Consider the following 22464-nt stretch of genomic DNA (forward strand, 5'->3'; position numbering starts at 1 on the left):
GTCCTGGGGATGGGAATTTTATTCTCGGGGCCCCTTTGGCATCAGCTCTTGATCCAAAACCTCCTGACCCAGAAGTGGATCTCAGCCCTTTGCTGAAGATCCATCCTCCCGACCTCCTCCCTCTTAGGAAATAGTCATCCCTTCACTGTAGACGGGGCACAGAGGACAGCAGGGGCTGACATTACAGAAGAGAAGGCAGCTCTCAAAGCAATTTCAGGGATCCTGGTTTTTAGGATGCTCTCCACTCACTTCTTAGCTGGGGGACCTTTTCCCAGCCTCCTGCATCCGCTACATGCCTCAAGCTAGCTCCCCAGCAACTTCCCTCCCTCCCTCTCAGAAGCAACCAAAATTCCTCCCTAACATCTCTAGGCAGAGCTGTTTAGAGTCAGACAGATCTTTTGTGGCTTTTATTGTCCTTTCCATAATCACTGAGCTCATGTTCCAACCAAGAAATTTACCAAGATATTTCTTAACAAAGATAAATCTCCTTAGGAGGAATTCTGTTTTCGCCGCTAAGACACTAATGTGCCTTTCTTACTTTTTAAGTAGATAGTTTAATGAACCTCATTTACCTATCATGATCAGCTCCAACGATTATCCATGTTTTGCCAATCTCGTTTTCATGTAAGATAAATTCATCTCAGTTACTTCTTATTTTGGGGGCTTTAAAAAATGAAACACACTGTTTTTCCCCAGTGTGGGGCATCCAGGGAAAGGGGTGGCGCGTGAGAGCCCCGCATAGCCGGCAGGGAGCTGGGGGTGGGCATGGGAGCAGCAGGCTCAGGTGCGTGGGACCAGGGCGAATGCGGAGCGGTGCGTCGACCCGGGCGCCCAGGGCAGCGGTCCCAAGACCGGCTTCCGGCCAGGCTGCGGGCGGCTAGAGCTCGGTGCCGGGTTCGGGGTCCTGCGGCGCCCCCTCGCGGGAGTAGAACTCATCGATCACGCTCTGCGGGATGCGCTTCAGCATCTCCTTGGGGAAGATACGCAACAGCTTCCAGCCTAGGTCCAAGGACTCAAACACGGAGCGGTTCTCGTAGGGGCCTAGGGACAGAACAGGAGTGTTAGAGGTGTGCGTGCGTGTGTGTGCGTGCGTGTCGGCGTAGGGGAGTTACGGGCCTCACCCTGGCTGACGAAGTTCTTCTCGAACTTCTGCAGGAATTCCAGGTACAGCAGGTCCTCAGAAGTGAGGGCCTCCTCCCCCACTACTGCCTTCATGGCCTGCACGTCCTTTCCGATGGCGTAGCAGGCGTACTGGGTGGAGAGGGTCGGGGGTTGGCAGTCAGGCCGGCTTATCATGGAGCCCAGTGGCCCCCAATCTGCTGTGCGAGGGGGAGGGATTTTGCCAGGAAAAAAGCTCGTGGTCCTCTTAGGGCTCAGACTTCCAGCTTGTGAAATTAGCCTCCCCCGGCACCCCCTGGGCGCTCCTTCTCACCAGCTGGCTGGAGACATCTCCGTGGTCCTTTCTTGTCATGCCCGCCCCAATGGCCGATTTCATCAACCGAGACAGGGAGGGGAGCACATTGATGGGGGGGTAGATCTGGGGAGCAGAAGAAGGGAGTGGCGGGGAAAGTCCAGCTTTCCTTCCCTCCCCTACTTGTCTCCCCTTCCCCTTGGGATCCTCATTCATCCTATGGGTGGGCTGGTCACACCCTGCCCTCTTTTTTTCTTTCTTGTTTTTATTTTCCCGAAGCAGATGCCTGTGCAATTAAAGGCAACACAACAAGGCCAGACCCCCTGCCCTCCTTTGTCTCCCAAATCTTAGGACTTGGCTATGCAGTATTCTGTGTCTGTGCTCCTAGACAGGAGAGGGCAAGCGGGAGAGGACATGACCTTAGTGAAAGGCTCACTGTTCTAAAACTTTTGATTATTTGGACAAAAACCAGGTTGACATTTCATAGTTACAGGCTGCACATCTTTCTACGATGATGGACAGAGACTGCAATGGGGTGTTGGGGGGCGCTTGATAATATGGATGAATGTTGAAACCACATGTTGCTCATGTGAAACCTTCATAAGATTGTATATCAATGATACCTTAATTTAAAAAAATAGTTACACTCCCGTTTTGAGAGAACTCTTCTGCATCCGTGGATGTTTTGTTGCCCTTGTCTAGCTTGGATTAATACTTAGTCTATAGGCACACACCTGATCATCTACATTTGCCCTCTTACAGCACTAAACTATGTTTTCTACCTTTATCTTGCATCTCCCTACCACTTCAGCATTTTATTAAAAATAATAATAATAATAAGTGAGAAATGTGGGATTCACATAAAAATCAAGTATAAAAATCAAACAAATATTCATATTTGACCTGATTGTTTATAGTTCATAATGCGTGATCAAAACCAAAAGTTTCTGTGATGACTGCCCTTGCACTGTTCACCATGTAAGAACTTATTCACTATGTAAGAATTTGTTCACCATGTAAGAACTTGTTTGTTATGCTTCAGAAGACTGGAAACTGTTGAGAACTAGGCTTGGGGTTGATTAATGATTGTGCATTGAGTCCCCTATACAGAATTTTATTGTTGTTAACAACAATTTGATCAATAAATATGAGAGATGCACTCTCAAAAAAAAAAAAAAAAAGTTACAGAAAGGACCTGCCAAGCAAAGAGGAAAAAGTCATAGGAGCTGCCTTTAACCTCAGAGGGACAAACACATTTTCTAACTCGTTGGCACATTATTCACCATCTGCTGTGTCTGTAACCCATTGTTTTTGTTCACCAAAGCAAATTACTGGAAAGGAAAGAGAAATGGTATTTATTTGGTATCTACTGTCTGCTTGATGTTTCTTTATGCCAACTTATTTGATCTTTCACAATGCACTTATATAAGTATTATTGTTCCCATTTTATACATGAAGAACCCTAGGATCAGAGAGAGGAAGTTATTTTCTCAAGGTCCCACAGCCAGGTAGGCTGGATTCTACCCAGACCTATCTTCTGTCTGTGAACAGTCTTCCTGGGGCATTATCTTCTGTTTGGGGTCAGCCTTGCGTGGCCCTAACTCAGGGAGAGATGAAGTCCAGGGGGTGGTGGGACGTTTGTTAGTCAGGGCCTGTGGGGTGCTGGGGAGAGCAGGAAGTGGGTAGGGAGGGGAGAGTACCTGTCTGTTATGCAGTTGTCTGTCCACGTAGATCTGTCCTTCTGTGATGAAACCTGTCAGGTCTGGGATCGGGTGGGTGATATCTACAAGGAAATTTGCTAGTCTCAGTGTAGACTGGGCCCAGGTCCCCACCCACCCAGGGCTTTGTGGGTTCCCTCCCCTCGTGGGAGTGATGGGGGTGTGTGATGGCAAGGAAAGGACAATGTTTGCCCTGATTGAAGAGCACAGCTACCACCCATCTATGCAGAGAAGGCATGGGCCCTTTAGTGTCTGGGTGGGAAGGTGGCAGGGGGCTTCCGGTGTAGTGCGCAGTGAGGGGGCTCACCATCATTGGGCATAGTGAGGATTGGGATCTGGGTGATGGATCCACCCCGGCCCTCCACGCGGCCTGCCCGCTCGTAGATGGTGGCCAGGTCTGTGTACATGTACCCAGGGAAGCCGCGGCGCCCAGGCACCTCCTCTCTGGCAGCTGAGACCTGCAATGCCCGTGGGCATTGGGATAAGGATCTGATTCAGGGAGAGTGGGAGGTTCAGTGACCTTAAGAAATGGAATGGGGGCAGACCTGGGTGGGTGAGCTTGGGGTGCAGGGACTAGGGAGAGGTAAGAGGAACCCCTTGCCAGCCACCTCACCTCCCGCAAGGCCTCTGCATAGGAGCTCATGTCAGTCAGTATGACCAGCACGTGCTTCTCACACTGGTAGGCAAGAAATTCAGCAGTGGTCAGTGCCAGACGAGGGGTGATGATCCGCTCAATCCTAGAGGTATGGGCAATGTTTAGAGAACCTAGAGGCCTAGATCTGTGCTCCATTTAGCCCCAGTGCTGATTGGAAAGTGAACTAGGAGGCTGTTACTGTGCACAGCAGCAGAGCAGTGGGTGAGATGAGCCCCAGCCCCCAGCCCCCAGGTTGGGGCTCTGGTTCCTGGAGTGAGGACTCAGCCAAGCCCCAAGCTCCCCCATTCCTGCTGTGCATGGTAGGAAAGGGCACAGACACTGGGCAGCTGGCAGGGGTGTCGGGTGAGGATGACAATGGCCTTGAGCCCATGCCCAGAGTGCCCCAGCACTTGGGTCTGCTGGAGCACCTGCTCCATGTCCTCACCGTCCCTCTCACCGCTGCAGAGTGCGTTGAGTGCACACATTCTGGAATGCTTGCCTGCCCTGGCAGCCCCTTTCCACTCTGAGCTCTCCTGAGTCTATTTCTTGGGCTCAGGCACTCTTAATCCTTGGGCTCTGTGCCTATGGGTCTCCAGTGATGTCATCTTGGCCTCCAGAAATCTGTCACTTAGTTTTTGGAGCACTTCAGTACCCAGGACAGTTTAGTAGAATCTTTCTCATCCACTTGACCCACAGATTTAAACTCACATTTTCTGAATGTTTAAAATAGCAGTTTTTTAAACAAATGGTTTAGGAAAACACCTCTTTAGTGATGACTTTATGGAAGTGACTCAGGATGAGGAGCCCTGACTTGGGACAATGGCTGGACACAGGCTGTGGGAAGAGTGGAGGGGCTGCAGGCAGCAGTGGGGTCTGGCTCCCTGTCTCTCTGGGGCTATCCCTGCCCGTCACCTAGCCTGTTTCCCCAATTCCACATCAAGGGGCTGCTCGCCCAGCTCAGGCACACAGCTGTAGTTCTGGGATGCCTCTGAGTCCTGTCTAGGAAGGGGATGGCACCTGCTGGCTGAGGGCAGTGTGGGCACCAGGGGAGGCTCACGTCGGGTCGTTGGCCAAGTTCAGGAAGAGGCAGACATTCCCCATGGTGCCATTCTGCTCAAAGTCAGACTTGAAGAATCTGGCTGTCTCCATGTTCACCTGGACACACAGCAGGGAGGGTTGGAGGCAGGGCCCTGTGGTCTGAAGGCAGGGGCCCTGGCCCCTCCCATCTCTTCTCAATAGAGGTGTTGACTGGCTTGCTAGCAGTCACTGGGGGTGAAGGCACCACGGTCGGTGGGCTGACCGGGGCTTGAGGGGGCAGGGGTTGGGTTTGCTGCCCAGTCCTGGGCAGGGCTCATCAGACCCCCAAAGACGGGTTCAGACTTCTTCAGGTTGAGCTCTGCTCAGTGGCATCACCACCCCTCACTCGGCCAGCTGCTTTCTTCTAAACTCACTGTCCCTCCTTGGCCCCTCTAGGGCCCTTGGTATCTGCTTCCCAGACCTGTCTTGTCTTCGCAGTTTCTGGGTTTCCCTGTCCTCCAGGCCCTGGGCTCATCTTAGAGCTGCCATGGCCTTTGGGGTGCCTGGGGAGACACAGTCCCCTAGTCACTGAGCCCACTGCCTCCAGTCATGCTCTTGCCCCTTCCACCAGACAGGCCTGGACTCTGAGAGCTTCCTGAGAAGTATTATACCTCCCCCATCAGATCAGGCAGTGCCAGGGGCCGAGGGAGGCAAGGCTGCCTGCCCACAGCTTCCAGAACTTGCCAGCTGCCTCGCCCCTCTTACCCCCATGGCTGCAAAGACAATGGCGAAGTTGTCATCGTGGTAATCCAGCACCGCCTTGGACTTCCTCACCAGCCCAGCCTGACGGCAGATCTGGGCAGCAATCTGGGGTGGAGCAGGTTGAAAGAAGAATGTCAGAACCAGAGTCCATAACCCACCCCACTGAGTACCATTGAGGATGGATGGGACGATTTCCTGGCCATCCTCCTGCCGAGGCCTTTGGTGGGAGGGATCCAAGCCCTCAAAGGTGACAGGGCTGCCCCAGGTCCCACAAGTGTTCTCAGGGGAGGTGCTTCCCTATTCTGTGGCTCCGAAGGACTGAGGGTGCCTGTCAGGGGCAGGGTAGAGTCACAGTTCCAAAGAGCAACTGCCTTGGCAAGGGTTTGGAGCATCTTGGCCCTTTAGAACTGCCTGAGCCTGCTGCTGCTCGGCACAGGAGGCCCTCCTCGCTGGTCCGCCAGCCCTGGCCTCTGCTCTGTCCCTTCCCCTTGGTTGTGCCTGCAGGACCCGCAGTTCTCACCTCGTTGTGGGGGAGCCCAGCCGCTGAGAAGATGGGGATCTTCTGACCACGGGCAATGCTGTTCATGACATCAATGGGAGAGAGGCCAGTCTGAATCATCTCCTCAGGGTAGATGCGCGTGTGTGGGTTGATGGGCTGGCCTGGGAGAGAGCAATCATGGACCCACAATCAAGGGGCCAAATCCTTCCCTGCCCTCCCCCAGCTCAGCCCCAGACCCCAAAGCAGAAGTGTTTACAGAATTTTCTGCTATGATGGAAATGTACTGTAACCACCAAGAAGGTAGCCCCAGCCACATGAAGCTATTAAGTATGTTAAGTGTGGTTTTGAAATGAAGTTTTATTCCATTTAAATCAATCTGTATTTAAACAGCCACCAGCCTGGGGCCCCTTGGACTCTGCTGCTGTGGTGCATTCGAAGCAGCAGGCAGGTGGGGGCTCGGGCTGAGGCCCTCCTTGAGACCTCCAAGTGCTGTGTAGGGCTCAGAGCACCTCAGGATGACTCGAAACCTTCTGTCTGAGGGGCTGAGTGTCCCCGACTTGCTGTGAGGCCTTGGGCCTGGAACCTCTGCAAGCTGCTGTCACAGTCTCAGAACTGATGTGATACGGTTGGAGGGCTCAGGACAGCTTCCTTCCTGAGAGGGCCTGTCCTGGGTCTGCTCCCGCAAGCCACTCCAGCCAGCTCTTGGTGGGGGACGGGGAACTGGCCGGCAGGAGGGTGATGGTCCTGGGGCACACATGGAACTTGCACATCGATGATGGCATTTTACAGGAGCTGGAACTGAAGTGCTGGTGGCAGTATTTCAGGCTCTGGGGTGGATTTGGGGACAGGAGGCCTTTGCAGCTCTGATCTGCCTGTTAGTCTGACCGTCCCTGGGGCTGAGCCCTGGGCGATTGCCTCTGTCCTCTGCCCGTAGCAGAACGTCCAAGGCGGCAGAGGCCGTGACTAGGGGAGGGGAAGGTGGTTGGGGGTGGGGTCCCCAAAGCTGTCAGGAGCCTCTGGTCACTCACCGTTGATATCCAGGAAGTCCTCCGCCATGACCACTGGCCCCTTGTCGATGGGTTTGCCGGAGCCATTGAAAACCCGCCCTGGAGTGGGTAAGGAGTGTTGCGGGTGCTCAGGGCCACCCTGGGTCTCTCTGCTGCTCACCCGCCACACCGTCACCCGTTCCCACCCGGCCCTCACATCCCAACTGCCCCATGCCCTCCTCCCTTCAGCCCTCAGTTACTCCAAGAGCTGGCTACAGTGACTGTCCCCTTGGGGGTCTTCCCTACTCTCCTGGAAGCCTTTATGGCAAGGCCTCCACCCAGGACAGTGACTCTAATGGGGTTTTTAGGGCTGGAAAAAGGAGAGAGCCAGGTATGGCAGATCTTGGGAGAAAATTAGGGATGTGCAGTCTGTTTCAGCCTGACCCCAAAGAGATGGCTACCTCTCATGCCTCTAGTTCATGGGGCCTGCCTTCCTTACACCTGCTGTATGTCAGACCCTGAGCTGGGGTTGGGGGCCAAAGAGAAAAGCCACAACCTCTGACCTCAAAGAGCTCCCAGGGGAGGCAGACCTGTAAAGAGGCAATGACAGCACAGCAAGCTAAGCACTTGGTCAGGGAGGCTGGGTTGGGAGGACAGACAAGCACCCCACCCCTCACCCAGCATGTCCTCTGACACTGGAGTCCGTAGGATGTCCCCTGTGAATTCACAGGTGGTCTTCTGGGCATCAATCCCAGAGGTCCCTTCAAACACCTGTGGGACAAGAGTTTAGTTACTCTAGTAAGGGGCTTGCTGGGGAGAATGGGGCCTCCCATTCTAGGTTCCTTTCATGCCCAGCTCTGGGCAATGTGCTCTGGGGAAAAGTGGACATGGCTGCCTTCAGAGCTTTTAATGTGGGAACTTTGTGGGTTCATTCAGTTATTCAACTAGCCAGCGCCTCATCGACACCACTTACCTGGACAACTGCCTTGGTCCCAGCCACCTCGAGCACCTGGCCACTCCTCTGAGTCCCGTCGGGGAGGGTGAAGTTAACGATCTCAGCATACTGGGCGAACTGACAGGAGGAGAGCAGTCCAGGGCGACAGTGAGACCAGGGGCAAAGCCCCTGTCTCCTCCCATCCTTCCCGGACCAGTCTCAAGCTTCTTTCTTCCTTCTTGGGCCCAGACACTCTTGGAAATGAGCTTGAGGGGTTGGTACATGGGAAGTTTGAATTGTTTGGGAGGCAGTATACCTGGATTCGTGGGAGTGCCAATTTTATTGCTGGAAGACCAGGGTTAGAATTGAAGTTACTTAACGTCTCTGAGCCTTACTTTGCTCCTCTTTAAAATGGGAATAGTAATGCCTACTTCACAGTGCTGCTGTGACGAGAAAACGACACTCATAAAGTCATTGGCTGGTACCTGGGACCTTGTGACAGCTCAGTGAAATAGAGTAGCTGTTATGGGTGTTTAGGTTTCTTGGATGGCACAGTTGTTTCTATCTCTATGAATTAATAGTAAGCACAATGGCAAAGAGCTCTCCTTGGCTCCCAGATGTCCCCTTGTACCAGTGGTAGTCTTTTGCTAGCCACAGGGCTGGGGTTGATTCGCATGTAGTCCTCACAGTCTTCAGGAATAAAAAGAATTGAATCAGGCAATCACTTCTTTTTTGACTCAGAGTGTAGTACCTATTCTTATCAGTTTAAAAAGAATGAGGCTAGTATCTGGAATATATAAAGGACTCTTGTAATTCAACAGTAAGAAGACAAATAACCTAATTTTTAAAATGGGCGAAGGACCTAAACAGGCATTTCTTTAAAAAAGACACACAAATGGCCCATAAGCACATAAGATGGTCAACACAATTAGTCATTAAAGAAATGCAAATCCAAACCACAATGAGATACCATTCACACTCCCTAATATGGCCATAATCAATAGACAGATAATAACAAGTGTTGTTGAAAGTGTAGATAAATTGGAGCCCTCATATTTTGAAGCCAGACAAAATTTTAGTCACTGTCAGCAGGAATGTAAAATGTGCACCATTTCAGAAGACAGTCTGGCAGTTCCTCAAAAGGTTAAACGCAGAGTTACCATATGACCCAGCAATTCCACTGCCAGGTATACATCCAAAAGAAAAGAAAACATACGTCCCCCTAAAAACTTGTATATGAACGTTCATAGCAGCATTATTCGTAATAGCCAGAAAGTGGGAACAACCCAAACATCCACAAACTGATGAAAAGATAAATAAAAGGTGGTGTACTCATGCAAAGGAATATTATTCAGCCTTAAAGAAGAATGAAGTTCTGATACACAGTACAATATGGATGAACCTTGAAGACATATACTAAGTTAAAAAAGCCAGACACAACCAGTCACATATTATGTGATTTCATTGATAAATGTCCAGAATAGTAAAATTCATAAGGACAGAAAGACTAGTGGCTGCTGGGAGGTGGAGGGAGGAAAGATTGAAAGTAACAACTAACAGGCACAGGGTTTCTTTTTGAGTTGTTGAAAATGTTCTGGAATCAAATAGTAGTGATGGTTGCACAACACAAGTCTGTGTATATACTAGGAACCACTGAATTGCACACTTAAAAAGAGTGAAATTTATGGCATGTGAATTATAACTCAATTTAAAAAAAACAATTAAGCTATCCCTCCAGGACCGCAGGCAGCAGGGGGACAGGTGGAAATCTGCCCCAACAGAATCCCCAAAGTAGGTGTCTGTGCTCCAGGAACCAGATTCCCGGTCTTTACCCACATCTAGAGGAGGCTATGTGCTGGGCCAGAGAAGCTAGGCTGGGAGAACTGACCCTCCCACTGGCACTTGTCCTCATTTCTCGCCACTACCAAGAGAGCTACATCATGTACCTGCACCTTCTTCCCAGCAGAGGTACTAGAGACAATGCATAACATCCCCCAGGCTTCCTAACCTTGCTTTCCAGGTGGTTGATTTACATCAGTAATAATCATAATCCAATAAAAATAAATGTAAAAGAGACAACAGCTTTCTCTCCAATGTTCCTAATATTCAGGGAAATTAAAGTACTCCTCTAAGTCACTCCTTGGACACTAGAGGAAATCGAAGCTGAAATAACAGGCAAAATAGAAAAGAATAAAAGGGGTATGACTTCCTGCCATGACCTACAGAACACACCCAGCTGTAGCATGTTTTATGACCATAATCAAAGGAAACAAAAATGCAAAAATCCTAAACAAATATTAGCAAACCTAATCCAGTAAGATATGAAAAAGATCAAGCTACATACAAACCAATTAATAAAAGAAAAAATTGGAAAACAAAAATGATGAAAACACATACAAATAAATATAAAGAAGATCAAGCTGGGATTATTTGGGGAATTCAATGTTAGTCTAATAGTAGAAAACCTATTAGTGTAATATATCTTACTAATGGATTCAAGGATAAAAGGAAGAAGTGATCATGTGATTGTCTCAAGAATTTTTAGAAAAAGCTAAAAAAAACTATCCATGATTAAAAACACAAAAATGAACAAAACTACTCTTTGAAAATACAGAACAGAAGGGAAATTCCTTAACCCCAAAAAGTATCCAAAAAAAACTACAGAAAATATCATATTCAATGAATGGTATAAGGTATAAAAAAATTCTCTTTAAAATTAGGACCAGAACATCAGTGCCTGCTAGCATCGTTCTCCTCAGCACTGCACTGGAGGAACCAGCCAAAGTCATAAAAAGAATAGAAGAACAAAACTGCGAAATGGAAAACTCCCCAAACTCCAATCCAATAATGATAGTAACCCCCACCAGAAAAAAACAACTACAGATCGATTTTTCACGTAAATATAGATGCGGCAATTAGAAATAAACTATTAGCCAGTAAATCTGTGTTATTAAATGTAAAGCTAAAACAGACAAAATACTAGAAAATTTCTTCTTTCCTTTTATGGAATAATCCATTTAAAGACTGGATAAGAGATGTCTTTAAGCAAAGTAAGGAATCTAGGAGTCATAAATGAAAAAATTGAAATATTTAATTACGTGAACATTTGAAATTTCTGTATGGCAAAGATACCATACGCAAATGTGAACACTAAACAAAGAACTCCCACAACTCAAAACATACAACAGGAAGATTTCACAGAGGAAGAAGTGAAATCTAAACTGATAAAAAGATACTCGATGCCCCCCGAGGGTGGGGCTCTTCCCCAAGAGGCAGGCCCTGAGGTCGGCAAGCAGCAAATGCCCAGCCGCCTCTGTCTTCCACCACAAGAGGGAGCCCAAGAGCAAGGACTAGGAGGCATTGGAAAACAAGCTAAAGCCCTCGCTGGGATTCCTCATTCACTGTGTGCGCCTGTGTCTCTCCATCCAAAACAGCCACTAGCTCTATTGTTCGTCTGCGCAGCTGATGGTGGCCTGCCAACCTCAGGAGGAAAATTTCTGGAAAGTGCACAGGCCACAGTGGACTCCAAAGAAATCAGGCAATGGGCCTAATAAAAACTAGGCAGTAGGGTGATAAAAGGTGATCATTTTAATGTGGGTTTATGTGGGTGAGGGAGGATGGGAGGAAAGGAGAGTGGAGAGAAGGTGGCGCACTGTGTCCCCTAAAGATGGAATCAGAGAAAGTGAACTTTAAATAGCAGAGAGATCACAGTCAGACACAGGAAGAACTGTCTTCACACCCCGGCATGGAAGGTGTAGTCTGGAATCCTTTAGAGAGAGAATAACAAGCTCTGTGTGTGCTTGCATTGGTTATTTATTTGAGAGGAGAGGTGGTCATAGTCAGTCAGAGCAGCAAGTGCAGGGGCAGATTTCCAGCACACAGTAATGAGCTTATACTCAGAGGCACCCCATTTCCCAGACACAACTAGGAAGACTGATTCCCTCAACTCCCACTATTCGCTACTAAGAAGACTGCAGGGTATACGGATGGTTCAGCGTAACCCATCTCCTCTGCTTGAGATTCAACCGAATTCTCAACCAGCGAGGGGTGAGGCAGAAGGGAGCTTGTGTATACACGCACAGAATGGGAAGTTCTCAGCAAGCCTGGGAGGACTTGTACAAGGAGGTGCTGGCCTCTAAGGCCTTTCCTGACAATGTCCAGGGCAGTTTGGAAATTGCTCTTTGGAAACTGTCTTCAGAGCTTATACATACAATTTTGAAAGCTTTTTCCTTTGAATTTGGGGGCAGCCACAGGCACCTGGAACTAACTCTGGTGGATAAGGTGAGTGCTTACTCCAAGCCTCAAATAAGGGTCCGTGTAAGTCAGAGCATTCAAGAGGAGTTGGAAGACCCTCCAGATAGTGGTTCTCCAAGTGTGGTCCCCTTCCCAGCAGGAGCAGCTCCTGGGAACCTATCAGAAATACAAGACTCAGACTGCCAAATCAGAACTTTGGGTTGGGGCCCAAGAATCCCTCCAGGGGATTCTGATGTATATTTAAGTTTTAAAACCACTGCTGTAGTGAAATCTCTCTAGAACATCCCAGGCAGGGGGGATGTCAGATATCCGGACTCCTCTTTAATGTTTGTACAACCTGTGTGTGAGAGTATGATTGTGAGTGTGTGTGTGCTTCTGTGACATCGGGGCTGGGGGAGTGACTGTTTACAGATGTAGGAAGGTCATTTTTACATTCTACACTCAGTGGTTTAATCTCTTCTGGGTCACAGACCTCATTTAATCAGATGAAACAGTGGAAACTACCCTCAGAAAATGCACAGGCACATGAATAAACATCTTCGAAGTTTTGCATAAATTTCAAGGTCCGTATTCCCTGGGCTAAGAACGTCTGATCTACACAAAATATTCCCCCAAATTATTTTCCCATTTGAGGATGGAAGCGGGAAGCTTAATTGCCTGTGTGACTCAATGTGGGCAGAAAGTGGCGCTGTAGAGAAGGAATTGAGGTGTTCATCCAAGCAAAGCTGGAATAGGGAAGATGGTGTGGGACCATGGAGCGGGGTGCATAAAGGTGCCTTTTCCATCTCCTGAACTTATGAGACTATAAACTGCTGATCCCTTTCCTTCCCTCTGCAGGCCCAGGGTTCTCTGGGTGTTTCTCCTACCCAGTTATTCCCTTCTGCAGGAGTTACAGATGCATCCAACAATCACAGAACCATAGATCTGGAGATCTATCTCTAGTTTCCTCATCCAGCCCCATTTTATAGTTGAGAAAATGGATGTCTGTATAGGCTCTGACTCCCCATACCACACTGGGCTCTATACAGACTGACAGGGATGGGAGTGAGTGTGGTTGAGGGGGACAAGGGGGCAGGAGGTGGCACCAGCTGTTTAATCAGCTAGCATTTCTGCCTTACTAGCTGTTCTCGAGAAGGAGTAATAACAATACATTCATCTGACTAGCCTCACAACAACCCTATTATCATTTTATAGATGAAGAAACAGGCAACTATGGCCCTAGATAAATGGGTGCCAAACTTCAGGGAGCATCCAGTCACCTGAAGGGCTTTTAAAAACATACTTCTGGGCCCCACTCCCAGGGTTTATTATCCTGTCCGGCAGTCTGGGGTGGAGTTCCAGAATCTGTCTTTCTAACAAGTTCCCAGGTGGGGCTGGTGCTGCTGATTTAGGATTGACTGGTAGCTGGTAGAAGGGGTGGGATGGAGGTGGGATTGACACTCAAGTCTGAGTCAGACTGCCTGACCCCAGCTTTTCACACGTCCTCCCAGGGTGTCTCCAGCACTAGTGGGTCAAACAGTAATGTCCATATGATCTTGAAATCTGGTTTCCAGAAATGAGTGGTCTGATTTATTTAATATTATTGGCTCAGGTTTTGACAGGTCCATATTTAGTCATGCCAACACTCACTCATTCCTCTCATTCATTTACTTACCACCCTTCCTTTGAACAAACTGAGCATCTGCCATGGGCTGGGTGTTCAGTAACAGGGCAGTGTGGGGCTCTGGGGTAATAAAATGCCATCCATGGCCAATTGGAAGGCACAGTGTGTGGGGTGAAGGGGGCAGGGAGATGACATGTGACTATGTGACAACCACATGCCTTAGTGGATGCTGCCAGCAAGACAGTGCACAGTATGGAGGACAGGCAGAATAGTCTTACCTTGACCTCATCCAGCACCACCAGGGGCCCATTGACGCTGCACACAGTCCTGTAGGCTGGAGGAGTGGAGGTAGGTGAGGGTCTCATACCCAGACACACACACACACACACACACACACACACACAAGCATCCCCTGTCTTCCCTCCCTCTCTGTACCACCCCACCCCCTCCCCAGCCTGGGCCATCAGGGTCATTAGCTGTGACAGGGCCAGCCACCATTGCTGTAAGGGTCATGCCCCTGCCTGCAGGGCCCCCGCAGCCTCAGACACCTGCAAGAGGCTGGGGGAGGGCCAAAGCAAGGGCAGAGGCCCCTTGGAGTCCTGCCCTCCCCTCCCCAGCCATGCAGAGGCCATTCTCATCCTTGAAGCTGCTTCCTCTCCAGCCTCTTTCCCACACCTTCCTCTTTCACCCACATTTTCCAGAAGCTCCTGGCCCCCAGCTAGAGATGAGATGAGAACTGCCCTCTCCTGCTTCTCACCAGGACTACATTTCTCTGTCACCCACACCGACTGAGCATGGGGCAGGGAGAAGTGCAGACATCGGTGAGAAAAACCAGCCAGGGCCCCTGCTCTGCCACAAGCCCCCCCCAGGGAGGTTCCCAGACTCCCTGAGAGCTGGAAGGGGGTGGGGGGAGATCAACAAGGAAGGAGGGAAAAGCCAAATGTCCCAGTTCTAGTGGCAGGAGAGACTCACAAATGCGGAAATGAACTCAGCTTACAGGGAGGGATTGGGTTAGACAACAGGAAATACTTCCTAACTGTAGTGTTGGGGACCCCAAAAGGAGAAGCCATGGGCTGGCAGACAGGGAGCTATTTTGGTTCTGCTCAGGGCTAGCTGAGGGACCCTGCCTCGCCCATAACCCTGGGATACTGTAACTCTTCCCCACGTCCAATAAGACAGCTGAGGTGAAGGGCCTTGTCACGGAGGGATGGCCAGGGGTGTCTGAGGTTGCTGGGAGGACCTCAGAGGGAGAGTTGTCCAACTCCCCTTTCAACAGGCTAGGAGAAGAGGGCTCAGAAGGGTCAAATGCCTGGCCCAAAGTCACCTTGCATGCTTGTGGCAGAGCTGGGGCTGGACCCCACCTTGTCTGCCCATCAGACCACACTGGCTCCCAGCCACTTGCCCTCACGCTTCCAGGCACCTGGCACATAGTCACCCAGACCAAGGGAAAGTAAGTGCCCTAGCTCATGCCCTCCCTGGACTAGGGGTCAGTGGTCAACCCCTGTATTTGTCTGATCTAAGTTCCTTTCACCAGCACTTGGGCCTGGAAGACCACCTGGGAAGGTGATCCTGCGTGGACATTTTCAAGGCTCTCCTGCGTTTAGGCACTGCAGGAAGACAAGAAGAGAGGAACTGCTCGCTCTCAGAGGAAACACCTTGCAAGGACGAGGGCCAATTGAGCTGAGGCTTCAACGTCAAGTGGAGTCATCCAGCCAGCTCCCAGGGGGCTGAACAAAGGGCACAACTGGCAGAGGTGAGGCAGTGCAGAGGAGAGAAGGAACTCAGTGTCTTTGGAGGACGAAGAAGGGCAGCGTGGCTGGTGCACACAGGCTGGCTTCTGCGGTGCCAGAAGTCACCACTTCCACGAGACATGAGAGCGGGGGTGTTCGGAGTGCTCACTGCTGAGTCCCCACCTCTCGGAAGAGTGCCGGGCATACAGTAGACACTCAGCGAATATTTGCTGGGTGAATTATGGAAGGCATTACCTGGCCCCACTTTCCCAGCCTTAAATCAGATGAGAGCCCTGTCACCAGCCCAAGGGCTTGCTCCCTGGCCCCTGCCATCCTGTGAAGAAAGAGGGTGGGGGGCTGAGAAAGAGGAGGCACAGGGCTAAGTGGGGTGGCAGGCATAGGAAGACCCCTGTGCGGAAGGATCAGGCAGAGGCTGGAGCATCGCCCTCCACATCAAGGAGAACAAGAGCCAAGCAGCCACACACTCCCCTCCCACCCGCAGGGCCTGCTGACCAAATTCTCTAGATTGCTAGAACCGTGCAGAGCAGGTGAGCCCCGCAGAGGGAGGGTGGAGAACAGGAGAAAAGGATTGTGAGAACAAGGAATGAAGGGTAGGGGGGCAGAGTGCCTCATTTTAATAAGCCCCCAGAAGAGCTGGCATCTTACTAGCCATGAGAGAACACACCAGACTACTCAAAAGGGCTGAGATGGCAGAGAAAGGCAGGGCTGGGCAGGGAGGTGGGAGTGTGGGAGGTTCAGAAGGCCCCAGGGAATCATTTCCAACTCTAGTGGGAAACATCTTTCAAATTCCTCTCTTCCTTCATAGCTGCCCCCTCCCCCCTCATCTGTCAGCTTCTGTCCAGAGAAATCCCATAAATCTACCTTGGAGGAATACAGGAGTGGCGGTGGTCTAGAGGAGCCTAGGGGTCAGGGTAAAGGGCTTGCCTGAGGCAGAGCCCACTGGGCTGCCAGCTTCCGCAAGTCCAGGCTCCCCGAGCCCAGGCCACATGGGTGACTAATGAGGCCTAAGTCCCTCATCAGTGCACCAGCTTCCTCTGTAAGCCACCCTCCCAAGTTCCCAGCAGGCAGGGCGCCTGGCTCTAGGTGGGCTTCATAAATGGTTACTGGATGAATACATTGCTCCATAGCCAAGACCTTTCACTGTAGATAATCCACTTAGTGGTCATTTCGGTTCAGCACTGGGCTATTCGCATCCTTCAAGCTCTGCCTTTGACCCCAGCAGCCCACCGGGTCCGCTCCTCTCTGGAGCACTGCCGGCTGCCAGGACCAGGTGTCCTGCTCTCCTTACTGAGACACACTGAGTCTCTCCCCTCAGCCTGGGCTCTGAGTCTCCCCTGTCATACTACACCATATCTTTTCTTAGAGGCTGTCTGATTTGTACCTAACCAAGGTGGTGGCTGAGCAACAAAGATGTCCTTGACTGGCAGCCAGGCCTTTTGTGTGTACCTAGCCCAGTCTCTGATTGTGCTGATTGCGTGGAAGGCAAACGGAGGCCCAGAAAGTCAGCTGCTCTCTCCTGCGGTACACACAGATCAGGAGAGTATCGGGGCACTCAAGGAATATGGCCATAACCCAGCCTTCGGAGAGGTGAAAGTTGGGGCGGGGTGGGGGAGGGGCAGGTCGTGCTGGAGACAGGGGCCTGGACCAGCAGACCTCTAGGGGCACTCCTTCAGTGGGCCTTCCTGTGACTTTGCAGACACTCCCTCCAGCCGCTCTGCCCACCCCCCTCCATTGTCCCTGCTGACACTTTGGGTTGCACTTTGTGCTTTGGGGCTGTGGAGCCCCTCCTGCCCCCATCTCCCTACCGCCTTCTCTGTCAAAGGCTCAGCGGGGCTCCCCGCAGCCCACTAATTAGGCCGGCAGTGCAGCCACACCTGCGGCTTGGGAGAGGCTGAGGCCAGCGCCCAAGTGAGAGGCCAGGGTGGGGGCAAGACCGGGGCAGCAGGTCCGCACCTCCTCCCTGGGCCCCTCTGGAGTGATTAGGGGAGGGCGGACAGGGGCTGGAAGGCAGGGTCCTTTAGAATCAGCCCCAGACCCCCAGGAAGTCTGTCAGTATAACCTCCTGGCTTTTCTCTTGAGGAAACTGAGGCAGGCATCAAAGTGTGCAGTTTGCAGCTCAAGCCCTTGGTTGATCCAACCTGGTTCAATCCTTCCCGCCAGGCTGTCAGTCTGTCTTTCCTGACCCCACCTACATCCCAGCCCCAGCCTAGCATCTTCTGAAGAGATCAGATAAAGCTCTATACCACCTCCTCCCCTTGCAGAGCAACTCCAGTTCTGAGCAAAGCAAAGGGGCCTTCCTTTCCCAGGGTGGCTACTGCAGGGATTCACTCCCTATCCGGTTCTACCTGCACTCTCCTCTCGGGCCCATTTCCTCCTCAGCTTCTGCAGTGAAATCACCCTCAGGCCTGGTTAGCCCACCTCCTCCTCCAGGAAGCCTTGTCCTGGACTCACCCCACGCATGGCTGAGGGAGCCCTGGGGCTGGGGCCAGCTGCCACATCCCTCTGGACCACCAAATCTCTTTCTAGGCTCTTTTTGTCTCTTATACAAAGGTGCCCTGCCCAGGAATGGGTAGAGTTCTGGGGTGAGAGCCAGGCTGGAGCAGAGTAGGGGGGTCGGGGGCAGAGAGGGCCGCAGTCTCCCGCTGCAGCTCTGGGTTCTGGGCCTGCAGGGGCCCCTCAGGGAGAAAGGCCCTCAGGCACCTGGAGAAAGCCCTCTGTGAGGGAGAGGGAAGGCCTCCAGCCTGCCCCTGGGGGTTGGGGGGGGTGTCCGGGATGGGCGGGGCTGGCCCTGAATGTACCCCTAGGGATACTGGTATGCAGCCACAGCCCTGGTCATTGCAGTGACAGCTTCAGCCAGGCGGTGAACACAGCTGCAGGGGCTTTCCCAGCACTGACACTTGTGTCTGAGCCAGTCTTTGAGTTTGAACACTTCTGCTGAGGTGAGGGCCACACACAGTGACGCCCATGCAGGCACAGAGTGCTGCCAGCTGCCACCCCTGGGTTCCAGCCTGGACCAAACCTCCTGGGGGTTTCCCTTGTGCCAGGGCTTCTTGACTATAAATAAGGGCTGGCAGGGAGGGGAGTGGCTGGAGAAGGCCTTGCAGAGTCCCTAGGAGAGCACATTCAGGGGAGAAGGGAAGCTGAGCTCATAGGTCCAGCCCTCAGACCCCACCCAGCCCCCAGATAGCCCTCCTGTTCCCCCAGAGAAGAGGGGTGATGGGGAAGGTGCCTGCAGGGGAAAGCCATCACACGTGACTTAGCTTAGGTCTCCAGGCCTGGGCTCTGGACCCAAGGGGGATGCCAGTCACTGCTCTTGGTGCCCCCAGCTTTGCCCTAGGGGTGAATCTGGACCTCCACCCCTCCAGTACTTCCACAAGGCAGGGCCTGCAGGGCCTCCTGAATTCAGTTTCTCCCAGCTGGAATGTACTCCCCCCCTCAGTGCCTGCCTCAGGCCTCAGGAGGCACCCCGCACCCTGCTCTGTCCACCTGTGCCCCTGGGCCTGCCCACTCTGCACTAGCTCTGGTCTCTGTGGGTGTTGGCCCCACTGCCCTAGCTCTCAGCAGCCCTTTCAGGTCACCCCTGCCCCTACTGGACCGGGTAACTGTAGGGGAGAGAGGCTGTACTGGGCCAGCCTCTTTCCCTACACACTCTGTTAGAAGCCTCTGGCTCTGCTTGGCTGCTGCTGGCCAGGCCAGTTTACTCCAGTGAGCTAGGCTGTCTGAGAATTCAAGAATTTGCCAGGCTAGGGCAAATGACCTTGGACAGGGAGAGATTGGAGAGGGGGAATTCCCTTTGGTCCTGGGTGCCTTCTGGGCCCTCTGCCCCAGACACCTGGACTTGGCACCCCCTGGCAGGACGGGCAATCAAGTCACACCCAGGGATTCACCCTCTGGAACCTTACAAGGTGTACTCCAGCACTTGTGACCACACACACCCCTACACCCGATGCCAGGCACTCCCCCTCCACCAACCCTACACTGGCAGACATGTGACATCACTTGACCACGCATTCGCTGTGTTCTTCCCATGAGCATACATGCTGTGCACATGTACACATGCACACTCACCCTCGCCCTGAGTATACCAGGATGCATATACAGCCACCTGTTTCCTCTTCCTGATTGCACACACACTCAAGCTGTCACACACATACGTGCACACATCCTCACCCAAATGAAGGTAGGAGCATACACACATCAGGCCCATGCCATCCCCCAGGTTACACACACAGACAGCCTCTCCTAGAACGCACACACGACATACACCCATTGACATGACACGTAACACGTCATGTCCCCACTCTGAGAGTGCACACCTACTCTGCAGTGCCGCACACAGCCCCCGAGACGCTGAATCATACATTTCCTTGTGCTGAGTGTTCTGGCTCACACATGCACATACCCCAAACACACACACATTTACACAGGAGCATGTACACACAAACACTCACACTCAGGGGGAGGGGGGAGCTCTCTCTGGACTTGAGGTATCAGGGCAGGATCAGGGTGATGACCCGAAGGTGCTTGCAGAGACTCCTCTGCCCTCTCCCATGGGGCAGCCTGGACTGGGGATCTCCATCCCTCCACCTGCAGAGGTGGCCCTTGTCCAAGCATCCACCTGCGTTACTCCACTGGACCCTGAACTCCCTAGGTCTTCCTGGGCCTCAGATCTTCCTCTTTCTCCGAGGCTGAGAAGCAGGACAGAGGGACCCCGCAGCCACCCCAACCTCATCCACGGCGGGGTCATACTCACTGACTCTGGGGTGGGTGATGTAGTTTCGGGTGACTGCTTGCATGTGTTCTCTGGCTGTGCCCAGGTTGTAGCCGCCTCTGGGGAGCCCCCCAGGCCTACTGTCTACCTTCGTGGCCATGGTGAGGCAGCAGGCTGGGAGCTGAGTAGCTGAGACTGCTGGTGGCAAGCCGACACTCAGGACCCAGCTGGAGCTGGAGAGAGCTAACCAGACTGCGCCTGCGGCCACCCCTCCCCTCGCCCTCCCCTGGCTGACTGTGAACAGTGTTGACTGTCAACAGGGAAACCAGGGGCTCTGGCTCTGGAGCCCTTCCCCATCTGAGCAGTGCCCTGGGCCACCTGGAGGAGGAGGCTGGGAGAGGGGAAGGCTGGCCCTCTAACCTCTGTCCTTAGCTCTTCCTCCACCCCAGCCTGCAGCCAGTGTGAACTCAGTTCCCCCCACAGAACTTGAGGTGCTCTCACAGTGCCAAGCCCCTCACTATTATCACTTCCTGGTCTCCCCACTACATCCCTTTTCTGGCAGGCTGCCCCCTCCTTTGTCTCCTCACTGTCTCAACCTGCCTTCCTTCATGTTGCCCCCTTGCCCCGACCATACCTGGGGACTTCTTCCCCTGCACAATTTCATTACCTTTTTTGAACATCTATAGAGGCTCATTCTTGCTAGCTTCAGTGCCACCTCCTACAGGAAGCCTTCCCTGGATTCTCCAGCACTCTGGATTCACCACACATCTGGTCCCTTTCCTTTGTCATACCCTTTTGGAGAGTTCTCTCTTGTCACCACCAATTGGCTATGAGCCCCCAAGAGCTGAGCTTGTATCTCCTCCAACGGACTGCAGTTTCCTCAAGCCTTCCTGTCTCATAAGATTGAGTGCTCCCTGGGAAGCAGGGCAGGGCTCTCTCTGTCTATCATAGGGCCCTGTCTTACCTGTGTGTGTGTCCCCTGCAGGGTCCCATGCAGCAGGTCTGCCCTGCCATTTTCAGCCCAGGGCAGCAAGTACAAACGGAGGAGCCCTCTTAGCACTGGGTAGCTAGAGCTGTGCTCTCCCCTGGGCCCACGGAGTACAGCACAGGTCTGCTGGGCAAGGCAGTGAGGATGCTGGCTGGGGAGGGGGGCCCGCCCAGCCATGTGCTCAGGTCACCCTCATGTCTCATTCCAGACTCAGGATTTCTTGGCATCTCTAAGGCCCTCCCCAGACTACACCTCTGAGCAGAGAGAAGGGAGGAAGCACAGTTGCTTGAGGAAACCCAGTCTGCGTGACTCAGGGCAGCCAATCTGAAACCAGGTATGCTTCCCAGCACAGACCGCAGTGGACTGTGTTTGTCTAGTTCCCCCACCAGTTGAAATCTTACCCGCATCCTCTGGCCTGAGGCCCTGGTTCAGATCTCTGGTCTCTCTCTCTCTCACAGTTCCCATCCTTTCAAAGAACTCTCTTGCAGGGGAGGGAGGTAGAGGGTGTGGTTATGAAGGGGTAGCACAGGGAGATGCTTGTGTCAATCAGCAGGTCTCCATCTCGTTTGCAGCAGTGGTTCTGAGGATCTTACACAGGTGATAAAACAGCACAGAACTGCACACACGTGGTACTAAGGTCTGTTTCCTGGCTTGATATTTCACTGTAGTTACTCAGCCATTGGGGGAAACTGGGTGAAGGAATTCTCTGGACTGTCTTTTCAACTTGCTATAAGTCTATGATTACTGCAAACAAAAAGTTAATTACCGTGTCTTACTTGAACAAAAAAAATCATTTTTAAGTGCTTCCTGTTGTGGTGGTTATAATGGGTGGGCCTGCTAGCATGTGGGGTTTTGCCTAGGTTTGCCTTTGATGCCCTCTCTCTGGCTGTCTGGATCCCGGTCTTGTCTTTCACTGTCCATCCTCTCAAAGGATTTAATGTTTCCCCCTCTCGGGTATTTTTCTGTTTGAAAGCGGAGCTTGCCAAAGGGCAATGCTTAGCCAGGGGCTTGGTAATGCCTGGGTGGAAGCTCTAACGGAGAGTGGGGGTTAGGGGCCTATTGACCCACATGTGTGGGGACCCCAATCTCCCATGGCCATGAACTTGGCGCCAGTGTTTGCCTCCCACCCCCACTAAAGGTCCCTTGACTCAGCCCATTTTCCTTCCCAGTGCGGAGAGGCAGAGGGGATTGAGGAG

The 22464-nt window shown here is 52.2% G+C and overlaps 2 protein-coding genes across 4 annotated transcripts in view; one reads left to right on the top strand and one right to left on the bottom strand.

Annotated features, from left to right (window-relative positions):
• Positions 1–22464, top strand: part of TEX261 (testis expressed 261) — a 62529-nt gene that overhangs the window by 17333 nt on the left and 22732 nt on the right. The gene's annotated exons all lie outside the window — the stretch shown is intronic.
• ATP6V1B1 (ATPase H+ transporting V1 subunit B1) lies at positions 389–20486 on the bottom strand. Its single transcript, XM_017660897.3, has 14 exons — positions 20323–20486; positions 14097–14152; positions 8001–8099; positions 7705–7798; positions 7070–7147; positions 6063–6202; positions 5546–5647; positions 4821–4918; positions 3743–3866; positions 3437–3587; positions 3112–3194; positions 1433–1537; positions 1122–1251; positions 389–1041 (listed from the first exon to the last, which is right to left on the bottom strand). Exons 1-14 carry the CDS (start codon positions 20438–20440, stop codon positions 878–880), a joined length of 1542 nt encoding a protein of 513 aa, XP_017516386.2. The 5' UTR covers positions 20441–20486; the 3' UTR covers positions 389–877.

Source organism: Manis javanica, chromosome 1 (assembly GCF_040802235.1).
Source record: "Manis javanica isolate MJ-LG chromosome 1, MJ_LKY, whole genome shotgun sequence".
Classification (NCBI taxonomy): Eukaryota; Metazoa; Chordata; class Mammalia; order Pholidota; family Manidae; genus Manis; species Manis javanica.